Below are 13126 nucleotides of genomic sequence, written 5' to 3'. Positions count from 1 at the left end.
GAAAAGGTAAAGAAAGCGGGAATAAGCAATAGGGAAAAAGAAAACAACGACCGATTTAGGGTTACAATCAAGGGCACATCAGCTAGGGATTATTCCTATCGCTAATCCCTAGCTAATCCGTCGGTGATCCGTCCCTAAAATCCGAATTCCTTCATTTATCACTTAATTTGATTTCCGTCACTGATCCCTATGAAATCTGTCGCTAATGTAGCTAGGGATGCCGTCTATCGCTGATTCCGTCGCTAAAAGTCCATTTTCTAGTTGTATCATACGTGGTTATATGCAGTGAATTTTCATTTTAAAGGTAATAGTTATACCTGGTTATGTGTAGTGAATTTTCATTTTAAAGGTAATAGTTATAGTTAGTGAAGAATGTAGTCCTTCGATGATTCAAGTTTTTCTAGTCATGTAAAATATCTTTTTCAGCAAACATTTTCAGCTAAAGAATTTTTCGAAAATGCTAGCCGAAGAAAAATATATGTTTCTTTCTTTATATTTCCCTTGTATTTTTACCAAAATTTATATAAAATTCTTTTCATATTTCATGGCTAAATTTTAGAATAACCTGGCTTTGAATCTGAAGTTGTAGGGATAAACGATGGTAATGAACATAAATATCTAAAGAGAAATCAAATATCCTATATATTTTGTTTTTATCCATCTTCCTACTTACAAGAAGGGGGATTAAGAAAAAGATTTAATAAATTCCACGGATCATTATTAGTTAGAAATCTACTCTAATAAATGAAAATCTTTTTGCCACATGTCACAGTCTTATTGATTTGACCACATGTTATTTTGTGATTATTTCCAATTAAAAATTTTCAAATGTGGTTTTTTTCATTTTATCAAATTCCACATAATATTTAAATATAATAATTATAATAAATGTAATAATAAATGCATATCAATTTCATTAATTGACTTTCCTTTTAATTTTAAAATTTATAAATTAAAACCTCATTAGTTTCCTTTGTTTATTTATCTAAATTATTTGTTTAAATTTAAAAAAGAAAAAAACACATTAATTTTAATAATTCAATATTTTTTGAATTTTCTTATAAATTCAAACTTTTAAATGTTTAGAATTTCATATTTAATTTTTTTTAAATGAACCTATGTAATACATGGGTTTTACACCTAGTGTATAGAAATAAAACAACTTCCTAATCACTATGATTTAATAGATTCTATATATCATTAAGTTGCAAATGAGTAGAAACAAAAAATATAAGCAAGCATATTTAATTTCCATATTTAAAGAGAAGTCTTCAGAAAAGTCCCAATATTTACGAAAAAGTTACACTTTAGTCCCATGATTTTTTTTTTGAATGAAAAAGTCTTGAAAACCGGCAAAAATTTACAGTTTGACCCTTTTTGACCGGTTGAAACCGGTACCAAATTAATTTGGGACTATTTCGTAAACTAACCCAAAATATTGGGACTTTTCTGTAAACAAAAAATATTAGGACTTTTCTGTAAACAAAAATATTATGACTTTTCTACAAACAAAATCCTTATTATTATTATTATTATTATTATTATTATTATTATTATTATTAAAAATATAAATAAGAATACTATTTTTTGACCTTGTTATTATTAATATTGTTACTAATACATATAAATGCATTTAAATGAATAAATAATATTAATGACATTGTTTAAGGGTGAAGGGTGGAGGAGATGATGATGCTTTTAGCATTGAAATCGTGAATGTCTGTTTGTATATTGTTACTTTGTATATGGTCATTTCACATTTGTTATTATTGTTTTCAATTCAGAATATTAATACTTAACAATTTAAAAGAAGTTGCATCTTTGTAAAATTGTTTATAAATAGTTTAAGGTAGAAGACTTTCTCACTTTGTATATAAAATTGTTTAAGTTAGAATAATAATAATAATAATAATAATAATAATAATAATAATAATAATGCTAATAATAATAATAATAATAATAATAATAATAATAATAAGGGTTTTGTTTGTAGAAAAGTCATAATATTTTTGTTTACAGAAAAGTCATAATATTTTTTGTTTATAGAAAAGTTCCAATATTTTGGATTAGTTTACGAAATAGTCCCAAATTAATTTGGTACCGGTTTCAACCGGTCAAAAATGGTCAAACTGTAAATTTTTGCCGGTTTTCAGGACTTTTTCATTCAAAAAAAAAAATCTTAGGATTAAAGTGTAACTTTTCCGTAAATATTGAGACTTTTCTGAAGATTTCCCCGTTTAAATATTTAAATGTGTGTAAGTCAATTTTCAAAGCTGAGGTATCAAGTCAAAGATGTGTTGCTAATTTTCAAAGTATGTTTTCTATTTTATTTGATGTGAAGTTGAATAGTCTTTCGTGGTTGAAAAGAGTCGACTAACAAAAGTACACTATAAATTTTCTACCAAAAGTACGTCTACCACCATTTCAAGAACACATCATCAATGGAGGTTTATCGCATTATCCTTGTGTCGCTCTCCGGTCTTACATTCTTCATCTTGTCATGTTCTTCTGCAGTAGATAGAGTACATATAAACCAACCAATCAAAGATGGAAACACCATTGTTTCACATGGTGAGATGTATGAACTCGGGTTTTTTAGCCCAGGAAAGTCCAAGAATCGCTACCTAGGAATATGGTACAAGAAGATATCAACTTTTACCGTTGTATGGGTTGCCAACAGGGAGACACCAATCAGCGACACATCTGGTGTCTTTCATATGACTAAAGAAGGAACCCTACTGATATCAAGTGGAAACAATACGCTCATCTGGTCATCCAACTTGACTATATCTTCTGTTATTAATCCCGTTGCACAGCTTTTAGACAATGGAAATCTTGTGGTGTGGGATGAGTTATATACAAACAAAGAAAAACTCATCTGGCAAAGTTTTGATTACCCTGGTAACACTTTACTTCCAGGAGTGAAACTAGGGAAGGATTTGATATCAGGAAGAGAGTGGTTCTTAACATCATGGAAGAACCCTAATGATCCTTCTAAAGGTTTGCATAAATTTTGGGTAGACACAAATGGATATCCACAGATTTTTGTGGGAGAAGCTCAAGATGTTCAAACGTGGATCAGGATTGGACCATGGAATGGTATTGGGTTTCAAGGTCTTCCTGTAGACAACATGAATCCAATTTTCTACATAGAATTTGTTCTCAATGAGAAAGAAATATATTATACATATAAACTTAAGAGTACAACGTCTATTCAAAGATTTGTTTTGGTGTGGGATGGCATGGCACGAAGGCTACAGTGGATTAAAAGAACCCAAGAATGGGTCGGGTATGGGAATGTGTTAGTTGATTCTTGTAGTCGTTATGGACCATGTGGTCCTTTTGGAAGCTGTAGCATTAAAAGTTCTCTTCCTTGTAGTTGTTTGGAAGGTTTTGAACCAAAAGTCCCTGAAGAATGGAATGCATGGGATTGGTCAAATGGATGTCAACGTAAAAAGCCATTAGATAATTTAGATTGTAGGACTTCGGATGTGTTTCATAAAATTTCAGGAGTGATTTTTCCAGATACACGGGGTTCATGGTATAACAAAAGTATGAATCTTGGAGAATGTGAGGTGGTTTGTAGAATGAATTGTTCTTGTTCTGCTTATGCTCATTTAGATATCAGAAATGGTGGAAGTGGATGCTTGCTTTGGTTTGATGAGCTTATGGATATTAGAGAATATGATGATGATCATCAAGAACTTTACATAAGAATGGCAGCCTCTGAGTTATCAGGTATACAAATTTTATTGTAAAGGTTGAATGTATTCGTTTTGATTTGTAACTTTACTAATTATTTTATTCATTAGCAAAAGAGAAATTCAGCTTCAACAAGAAGGGAGAACTTGCCATGGTGCTATCAGTTTCATCAGTTGCATTGCTTCTGGCTGCAGCAGTAGTATATGCATGTATTAAGAGAATGAAAAGGCTTCATAAAATGGGAAGAGGTAAAACAAGTGATTGATTCTTCTTCAAGAAATGAAACATGAACAAGTTAACACTTAACATTACCAATTAAATGTTTTTAAGAGTATGATTTTTGGCAGATTCGTGTAAACATGAGAAATTGAAGATGAGTTTTTTTTGTAGGAAGCAAGGATAGAGATCATACGGGTGTTCACATGGAAAACCTTGATGAGCTACCTTTTTTTAGCCTTCATAAAATAGCCGAGGCTACCAATAACTTTAACATTGATAACAAGATTGGAGAAGGTGGTTTTGGTCCCGTTTACAAGGTAATTAACCTACTGATTCTTTTGAAATAAAATGCAATACATGTCTTTATTAACAAAGTAATATTAGAATCCTTAGCTCCAATATTTATATGTAGGGTGTGTTGGAAAATGGGAGAGTAGTTGCTGTAAAACGTCTCTCAGAAACATCCCAACAAGGACTTGATGAGTTCCAAAATGAAGTCATTTGTATTGCCAAACTTCAGCATCGGAATCTTGTGAAGCTCCTTGGATATTGCATTCATGGAAATGAAAGGATTCTAATTTATGAATACATGGATCACAAAAGCTTGGACTCGTTTCTATTTGGTTTGACTCCTAATGCCTTGCTTTCTCACTTGTAGCAACATGCATAGACTAAGTAATTCGTATTTCACAGATGAAACTAGAAGTTCGATGCTTGATTGGCCTCAACGCTTTCACATTATCCATGGTATAGCTCGGGGTATTCTTTATCTACATCAAGATTCACGCCTTCAAATCATCCATAGAGATCTCAAGGCAGGTAATATCTTGTTGGATCGTGAAATGAATCCAAAGATATCTGACTTTGGCCTAGCTCGAAAGTTTGTAGGACAAGATGCCATTGCTAAGACAAAGAAGGTCCTTGGAACACAGTAAGAATCCATAAAACATTGTGCAATACAAATGAACGCGAATTCAAAATTCCACGAATCTTTTTTTATTAAACAAATTTGGTTGCAGTGGATACATTTCTCCGGAGTATGCAGTACATGGGCGTATCTCTATAAAGTCAGATGTATTTAGCTTCGGTGTTGTTGTGTTGGAGATTGTGAGTGGGAAGAAAAACCGAGGATTCTCTCATGAGGGTCACAGTGACAACCTTCTTGGACATGTAAGTTAATCTTATAGACTAAAAAGGACAAGAAACTATTTATTCCATAACTATATTTTGTAAATATATATATGGAGCCCCATATTAACTCTCCAAAATAGCCCTTGTGGAGATAATGAGAATTCCAACATATATAACCATTTATAAAATTGTGTCGTACTAATGTGAGATACACTAACATATTTTTCTGATATTTGGATTTATTTAGGCATGGAGACTATATAAAGAAGACAAGTCCATTGAACTTGTGAGCACATGTTTACGTGACTCTTGTGTCATGTCTGAAGTACTACGATCAATACATGTTGGATTATTGTGTGTGCAACATCATGCAGAAGATAGACCAACTATGTTGTCAGTAGTTCTAATGCTGATTAGTGAGGGGGCATTGCCTTCACCTAAACAACCAGCTTTTTTCACCGAAGATAGTTACCATGAAGTTGATAATGTTTCATCCCCAAAGGAATACACGATTACATTATTACATGCTAGATAGAAAGCATCTGTCTGTGATGTATACTAACTTTTTAACCATATATTCAAGGTAACTATCAAGTCTTCCAATTTGTTGGAAGCTTTAACTTTCAAGTCTTTGGAATGAGTGACATCATCAACATTTCCAAGACATTTCTTTAGTAGCATTTATGAAAAGTATTAAGGGCAAAATCAAGCTTGAAAGGTTGAAAGTTTGTGATCTAATTTTCTTCAATATTTTGAATAGTACAACATATTTTGGACCCGATTTACCCTTTTAGCAAAACCTCATCATACCCTTCAAAAGTGATACATGTCTTGGTATGTGTTGGCACACTACTGGAACTATGGGTGTGAATTTGGACCGAACCAGACCGGATCTTGGACTAGACCGGTTTGGTAGAAATTGGTGGATCTTGGACTGAGCAGGTCAGGTCCGGCTCAAACAGGTCCAGGTTTTCTGGTTCTTGTACCCATGAGACCGGTACAACTTTAGGTGTATACGGTACAACCCGTTAAAACCCTACCGAAATTTAGTTTATCTATTACGACGTAGGGGTGAGCATTTCGACCGAACCGTACTGGCTCTTGGACCAGACCGGTTAGGTAGAAATTGGTGGGCCTTGGACCGGACCTATTAAGGCTTACCGGTCCAGGTCCGGTTCCGGGTCCGATCCAGAGGTTCAAATGCTCACCCCTAACACGAACCGTCCAATGATTTTTCTCGATACTTTTTTTTCAATTGCTAAAACCACAATTTTCTTTGATATTATCCATAAATCAGATGGATGCGTACAAAAACTCATATTTCGCTAATTTTGGTCATCACTCAAGGTCTTGAACAATCCTATACTCTCCCGTAACGTGCTTTTTGTTTAGTGTCTAAAACATAATGTGTCCATGAGGATTATTCCAAAATGAATTTATTAAAACCCAAACATATGGAAGAAATATAAATACGGAAAATAAACATACACAATCCATAAGAAATCCAAATTCTATTACTATCAAATACCTTATTGACTTATTCTATTTCTAACAAATTATATCTTTGCAACTATTTCTAACAAATTATATCTTTGCAACTTGTGTATATGACAATGAAGGTGAACAAGTTCCAAACATATAAATCAACAAATGAATACTCACTTGTTGTGATGTCATATTGTTCGACAATTTCCGAAAAAAACTTGCATGCTGCCTTCTGCCTTCTGTCATATTGTTATTTTGTGTTAGATATTAAATAAAGTATTACCTTAACCCTTTCACAATTTCCATGGCATACTTAATTGTTAAGCTATTGATTGGACAGGATGAAACAGGGGTGTGTACAAAGGGTAGGATCGTCATTACCAACATACATAACCTTTAGAATGTAATCAAAGGAGCTATGGAATTAGTCTCCAAACTTGGTGCATAATTTCTCTAATTCTCCTGATGATGTCTTTAGATTGATTGCATAAACAATCTTTTCCTACAAACAAAATCAAAAATGTTAAACCCCAACTATACACACATTATTATAACGCAATTGGATTTGGTTCGTATGTACTTCCTTCCATATGCTCATGAACAAGAACAAAAATAGTCAATTAAACATATTTCAATGAACAAAAATCATTGAATTATTTAGAAATGACTTACACTTGTTGAGATTTTCAGCTCTAGTAGAAGTGTGTGTATATCCAGCTTTAATGTAAGACTGCATCCTATCATTATTGTTAGCTTTAATGACATTTTCAAAGAGTTGTGATGTGTTATCAATAGAAGGTCTTCGAATGAAATCTGCATAAAATTATGTAATTTTAGATCAGGGAAAGTTCAATTTTTTTATTCTGTTTAAGAAAAAACAAGAAATTGAAGAAATTCACCAAGAGTTTGACGAAAGATATCAAGAAATCTATTCCCTGCAGCTACTAGCTCCTCATATTTAGCAACCCTACGTGTTATATTACACAATTTTTTTTAAAAAAAATGTACGCATGAATATGCCTTTTGTGAAAACAAAACTAACCTTGCCATGAAATGTGAAAAACTGGGGACAATTTTCTCTTTTATTTCAGAGTTCAATCTGGTTTCTTCTGTTTCCATTCTGAAGAACTAATTGGAAGGTCGAGTGTGAGATTAAGAGTCATGATGGCGTCTGCGTCAAACAGAAATCCGTGATTCGTGATTGGCTGACTGTGTTTCAATGATAGCCCGAGACCAACGGTGATGAGACCGTTGTGAGAGTCGGAAATCGGGAGAATCAGAGGTTGAGAGCTGTTTAGTGAACGATTTGGGTTATTAGGTATAGTAATTTTTCCTTTTCTTTAAGAAAAGGTGAAATGATTGAAATCTTCTTTTAGATTCCAAAATTTGTAGTTTGGTCTCTATTTTTTTTATCTTATTTTTATTTGGACATGTATTCAAGTTTTGATTTTGTTACCGTGTAAAAGACCTAAGTTTTTGTCTAAAATTAATATCTTTAATATTTTCTTTTTTCTTTTTTATTATTTTTTAATTAAAGGAAATAAATTAATTGATTTAAACTCACTTGCACTCCCGCTCCGTCTCCCACACCAGCCACCATTAGTCATTGCCATCCGCCACCGAAAAATAAATACATGTACTACAATACCACAAGAATTGAACCTCAAACAATTATCAAACCATAATCTTGATGGATCTATTAGGTTACAACAAAATGTGCGGAAAACACTTAACAAGTAAGGGCATATGCATACTAAAAGGATATATGTCTTCACATTAAGGCAACATACTCTGAATAACAAAATCTAATATGCATCCTAGTAATTTCGAAAATTAGAAACTAAAGATTCATACCTCAAACTTGTTATAACAAACAAGTTACTTTAATCCTTCATTTGAAGAGCTTTGAAAGCTAGCACCAAAAGGATGATGCCTCTGATGGCTCGCACTCAAACTCTAGAACTAAAAGACACTTGAGGAGATGTATAAATTTCGTTCATAAGCTTCTAAGAAAGAGTATTTACGAAACTTGATGCCCAATGAGTCCTATTTATAGTTTAGGTAACTTAGGGACAAAGCAAGATTTGAATAATTAAATAATGGATTTAATTCCAATTCAAATCCTTTCATTATTAACATCCAGGAGGCTTCTGGAAACCCTAGAAGAGCTCCCAAAACTGTCCACCCTAGGATGGTTCTAAAATTACCTCTTTTGTTCAACTATTGAACAATTGCAATTCACCAATTGCATCTTCAGTTAATTCCAATTAATCCCGATTTAATTCAAGATTAATTCTGATTAATAATTAATCAATTCTAATTGATGTCATATTAATTTATTGATCATATAAATTAATAAATCAACTATCTATTTCCAATTAATATATTAATCATATAATATATTAATAAATAATTTCCTCATCATTTTCAATTAGTTTATTAATTATATAATAATCTAATAAATCATAATCTCTTTATAAATGTCATTCTAAGCAAGTTCTAGTTATGAGAGCAACCTAAAAAGGACTTTGCTTCCAGTTACAAGAATATACCAATTTAGTTACTGGCTTAAACAACTTAATCTAACAGTCTCCCACTTGGATAAGTCTGTAACTACAATTTCAAGTATAGACCTTGAAGTAAACAGCAAAGAGTGCTTTCCAAAGCCACTGTCGAACTCTAATTTAAATCAAACCGTTGACTCTAAGATAAGTGATCAGCCATTCCTTCGTTTTACAAGATATCGTATAAACCGAGTCATGGATTAAATGATCAACCTCATGTTCATTTATTTGTTTCCCGATTTCCCGATTTGTGATCAATTTAGACTACAAAATCGAACACATCAATTTAGTCCGGACCAGGTGCTTGGTTTTCATACATAAACTCAAATCACCGAGGGACCCAAAAATATCGCTTTTTCTAATAAGGCAAAATGAACGAACAAACTTTGACTACATAACTATAACCTTTAATCACCAAATCATACATGATACTACGTTTTATAACATCATGTTACTTGTTAGGGCAAGATCCTCAATCATACTTAGATCCCAGATCTTGAAGAAACCTCAAGATCCTAGCTTTTATTATTATTATTATTATTATTATGTCCTAACAGATTTAACGACTATATTTCTAGTCTCATTCTCACATGTGCAGAAATGGTCAACATAAGACTCATTCTCAATGAAGAAATGTTTCAATCAGGCTTAAGACCCGAAAATACCAAGTCAAACCAATGTGCTTATACTTATTCAAGAGGATCCCAGAAATATAGGACTTTTAGTTACTTAGATTAGACTATAAATACACATGTACTATGCATACTACACACAACTAGACTTACTGCAACATTTGTATTCACATACTTACTTCCATTTCTATAACTCACATTTCAATCAATACAATTAAACAAGGCAAGTGATTATTATCACCTCCCAAGGTTTTATGCCGGAGATCCTAACAAGGATAAATGGCTTTCCTTGTAACCCCTTGTGTGATTTTGTTCTCAATTCGATTCGATACTTATTTCAACTATAACACCACAATCTCTCATTCACTTTGGTTGATATTCATTTGATTGATTTCTAACCAAAACAATTTGGTGCCCACCGTGGGGCCATGGTGTTCATAACTCCAGAAAGTCATCTCTACACAACAAACCCTATATTCTTCCTCTATTCCTACCATTTCCTCGAAATATCTCCCACCACCTCCGAGCGGAACCCCCTGGTTAAAGGAAAACTTCCGACACATCGAAGAAGAGTGCTTCTCCAATTATTAGCTATGGGAATCCAGGATCCCAGGATCCTCCTGCTTTAATCTCTAACAACAAGCTCTTCTCCATGATGCATACATTAATTCGGCAGGTGACTCAACAACAGGAAGACAATATAACACTGCTCAAGGAGGTGGAAAGGATAAGGGAAAAGATCCATAAACCCCAAGAGGTGGCACCATCGATCTTGCAATCCAAGATCCTGAACTTTAACAACACAAGATCACCCAAAGACTACAGCCCCAGGATCCGCGTATGTTTCGACTTAGGGTGTAACCCCAACCAATCAAGCTCCTGTGATCCATGATCTTGACAAAACTTTCACTACTCCTCATAACAAAACTGATGTTGACTTCTTTAACAATAATACTCTTACTATCTCTGTGAACATTGATACAAGAATAAGTCCGGTCATGGCTAATGAAATTCAGCAACTCAGACAGATGACCTCGAGCATTCCAGGAGTGGTCCAACCTATACCAGAAGTATCCCCCACCAATCACATGCTCTCAAGATTCATCCCCTAGATAGTCGACATTGAAGTTCCAAAGCGCTTCCAAACTCCCAGCATGAAGCCTTACGATGAAACCACAGATCCTAAGGAACACATAATTCAATATAGAGAGAGAATGGAAATCATTCCCATTCCTCCATACTTAAAGGATGCCTATTTATGCAAGGGCTTCGGTTCGACTCTTACAGGATCAACCTTAAAATGGCTCCTTAATGTTCCTCTTTACTCTGTTACCTTTGTTGCTCACTTAGTTATCCTTTTTAATAATTAGTTTTCTTGTAGCAGGATATTCAAAAGGATCACTAGTGATCTTTACCGAGTGGTGCAGGATCCCAAAGAATACCTAAGGGACTTTGTAAGCAGGTTTGGCAAGGAAGCCTTGAACAAACCGAACATTGACATGGCCACTATCGTGGAGGCCTTTAAGATGGGCCTAAAGAAGGATTATTCATTCTACGAAGACGTTGTGATGACTCCATGCAAACGAATGGATGAAGTCAGAAGCAGAGCGCTGAGATTCATCAAACTAGAAAAAGACAAAGAAATACAAAAGAGGGCCATCACGCCAAACACCTATGATAATCCTAACAGGAAGGCCGAATCCTCGGACCAGAGATCCTATAAGTCAAAACCATATTCTAAACCTGACCATCATAGGGTTAATGCCCTTGATGATGAAAGAAAGGAAGATGGATTTCCAAAGATTACTGAATATTGCTTTTCTGTGGATGTTTCAGGTCTAATATTCGCTATGCAGGATCTTGGAGGTAAAGAGAGATGGCCAAGAAAAGGGGAGAAATCAAATGGTTGGAAGGACAAATACAAGTGGCGTGCATGTCATGAGGATTTTGGCCACAACACTAAGGATTGCATAGCCCTCAGGAAGGAAATTAGTTATCTCCTGAGTAAGGGGTATCTAAAATAGATCCTAGGAAGGAAAAAAGAAAGTTTCAGAGAGAAAAAGCAAGATCCTACGAAGATCCTAGATAAACCAGGATCCCCTCCCTCGTACGCAAAGGTAATCAATGTTATTTCCATAGGATCTGACATCTGTGGAACTTCTAATTCTGCAGCTAAAAGACACGCCAAAGTATCCAAGACGAAAAAGGAAGAAAGACCCCGAAAGAACATGTCGATAACAAACATCAAGGAAATCATCTTCGATGAACAAGATAAGGAAAACATCTAGGATCCTCATCACGATGGATTAGTGATTACTTTATACATCGCCAATCACATTGTCATAAGGATCCTGGTAGACGGAGGATCCTCAGTGAATATCATACTTCTAGACGCGTTAACCAGGATGAACATCCCAGAATCTGAAACAATAAAAAGATCCTCTTTCCTAATAGGATTCAGTGGTGAAACAAAGCACACCATTGGAGAAATCAAGCTACCCATCTACATTGAGGAGGTAAATTCTATGCAACGTTTTTGTGTAATTGATGTTTTATCTTCCTATAATGTTATATTAGGTAGACCCTGGATCCATGACATGAAATCAGTTCCATCAACATACCACCAGTGCATCAAGATGCCTACCCCATGGGGGAACAACGAAGATCATTGGTGATCAGGAAGAATCTAAAGATTGCTATAAGACCTCGATAAAGTCTTCAACGACACCACGACCAACATATTAATTAAATCAAAGGGCAAGATATGTGCTTGAAGCAAGAGAGTAAGACATAAAAGAAGTTTCCCTAAACCTTGAGGATCCTAAAGCCAAAGTCCTCATAGGATCCTCAATTCCATAACAAATCGAGCAAGACCTAATAGAGTTCTTAAAAGATAGACGATAAACCTTCGCGTGGAAACATGAAGATATGAAAGGTATAAATAAAGAAGTTATAACTCACAAACTCATTATATATCCTTCTTTTAAGCCTGTACATCAAAAAAGAAGGAAATTTTCACCCGAAAGAAACCAAATCATTCAAGAAGAAGTTGAAAAACTTCTCAAGACGGGAATGATAAAAGAGGTAAAGCTCCCTAGATGGCTAGCCAATGTGGTGGTGGTAGAAAAGAAGAATGGAAAGTGGAGAGTGTGTATGGATTACACGGATCTCAACAAGGCTTGTCCTAAGGATCCTTTCCCTTTACCACACATAGACTCAAGGATAGATGCCACGGCAGGACATGAGCTACTAACATTCATGGACGCTTTAGCCGGATTCCAACAAATACAAATGGAACCATCCGATCAAAATGATATTGCCTTCATAACCCCTACAGGTATATATTGCTATATTGCTATGCCTTTTGGTCTTAAAAATACAGGGGCAAAATAC

General features: G+C 34.4%; 1 protein-coding gene and 1 long non-coding RNA gene across 2 annotated transcripts; one reads left to right on the top strand and one right to left on the bottom strand.

Moving 5' to 3' along the window:
- The first annotated feature begins 2439 nt into the window (after positions 1–2439).
- Positions 2440–5741, top strand: LOC145125432 (G-type lectin S-receptor-like serine/threonine-protein kinase At4g27290). Its single transcript, XM_079060895.1, has 7 exons — positions 2440–3738; positions 3813–3950; positions 4093–4238; positions 4334–4544; positions 4615–4852; positions 4941–5091; positions 5300–5741. The coding sequence occupies exons 1-7, from the start codon at positions 2442–2444 to the stop codon at positions 5585–5587; spliced, it is 2469 nt and encodes an 822-aa protein (XP_078917021.1). The 5' UTR covers positions 2440–2441; the 3' UTR covers positions 5588–5741.
- An 807-nt stretch (positions 5742–6548) lies between these two features.
- Positions 6549–7876, bottom strand: LOC145125654 (uncharacterized). The gene is made up of 4 exons (XR_013716095.1): positions 7580–7876; positions 7437–7504; positions 7210–7350; positions 6549–7039 (listed from the first exon to the last, which is right to left on the bottom strand). It is a non-coding gene; the product is annotated as an uncharacterized LOC145125654 (long non-coding RNA).
- Positions 7877–13126: the final 5250 nt, after the last annotated feature.

This window comes from Lactuca virosa, chromosome 7, assembly GCF_052849685.1.
Source record: "Lactuca virosa cultivar CGN04683 chromosome 7, Lactuca_virosa_CGN04683_v6, whole genome shotgun sequence".
Taxonomy (NCBI): Eukaryota; Viridiplantae; Streptophyta; class Magnoliopsida; order Asterales; family Asteraceae; genus Lactuca; species Lactuca virosa.
This window is presented reverse-complemented; position numbering and strand designations above follow the sequence as displayed.

Excerpts from the sequence above, each read along its gene's own strand:
- LOC145125432 (XM_079060895.1), top strand. The coding sequence starts at position 2,442 with ATGGAGGTTTATCGCATTATCCTTGTGTCGCTCTCCGGTCTTACATTC. Across the intron at positions 4,545-4,614 it reads CTTGGACTCGTTTCTATTTG|ATGAAACTAGAAGTTCGATG; the intron begins GTTTGACTCCTA and ends CGTATTTCACAG. Across the intron at positions 4,853-4,940 it reads AAGAAGGTCCTTGGAACACA|TGGATACATTTCTCCGGAGT; the intron begins GTAAGAATCCAT and ends ATTTGGTTGCAG.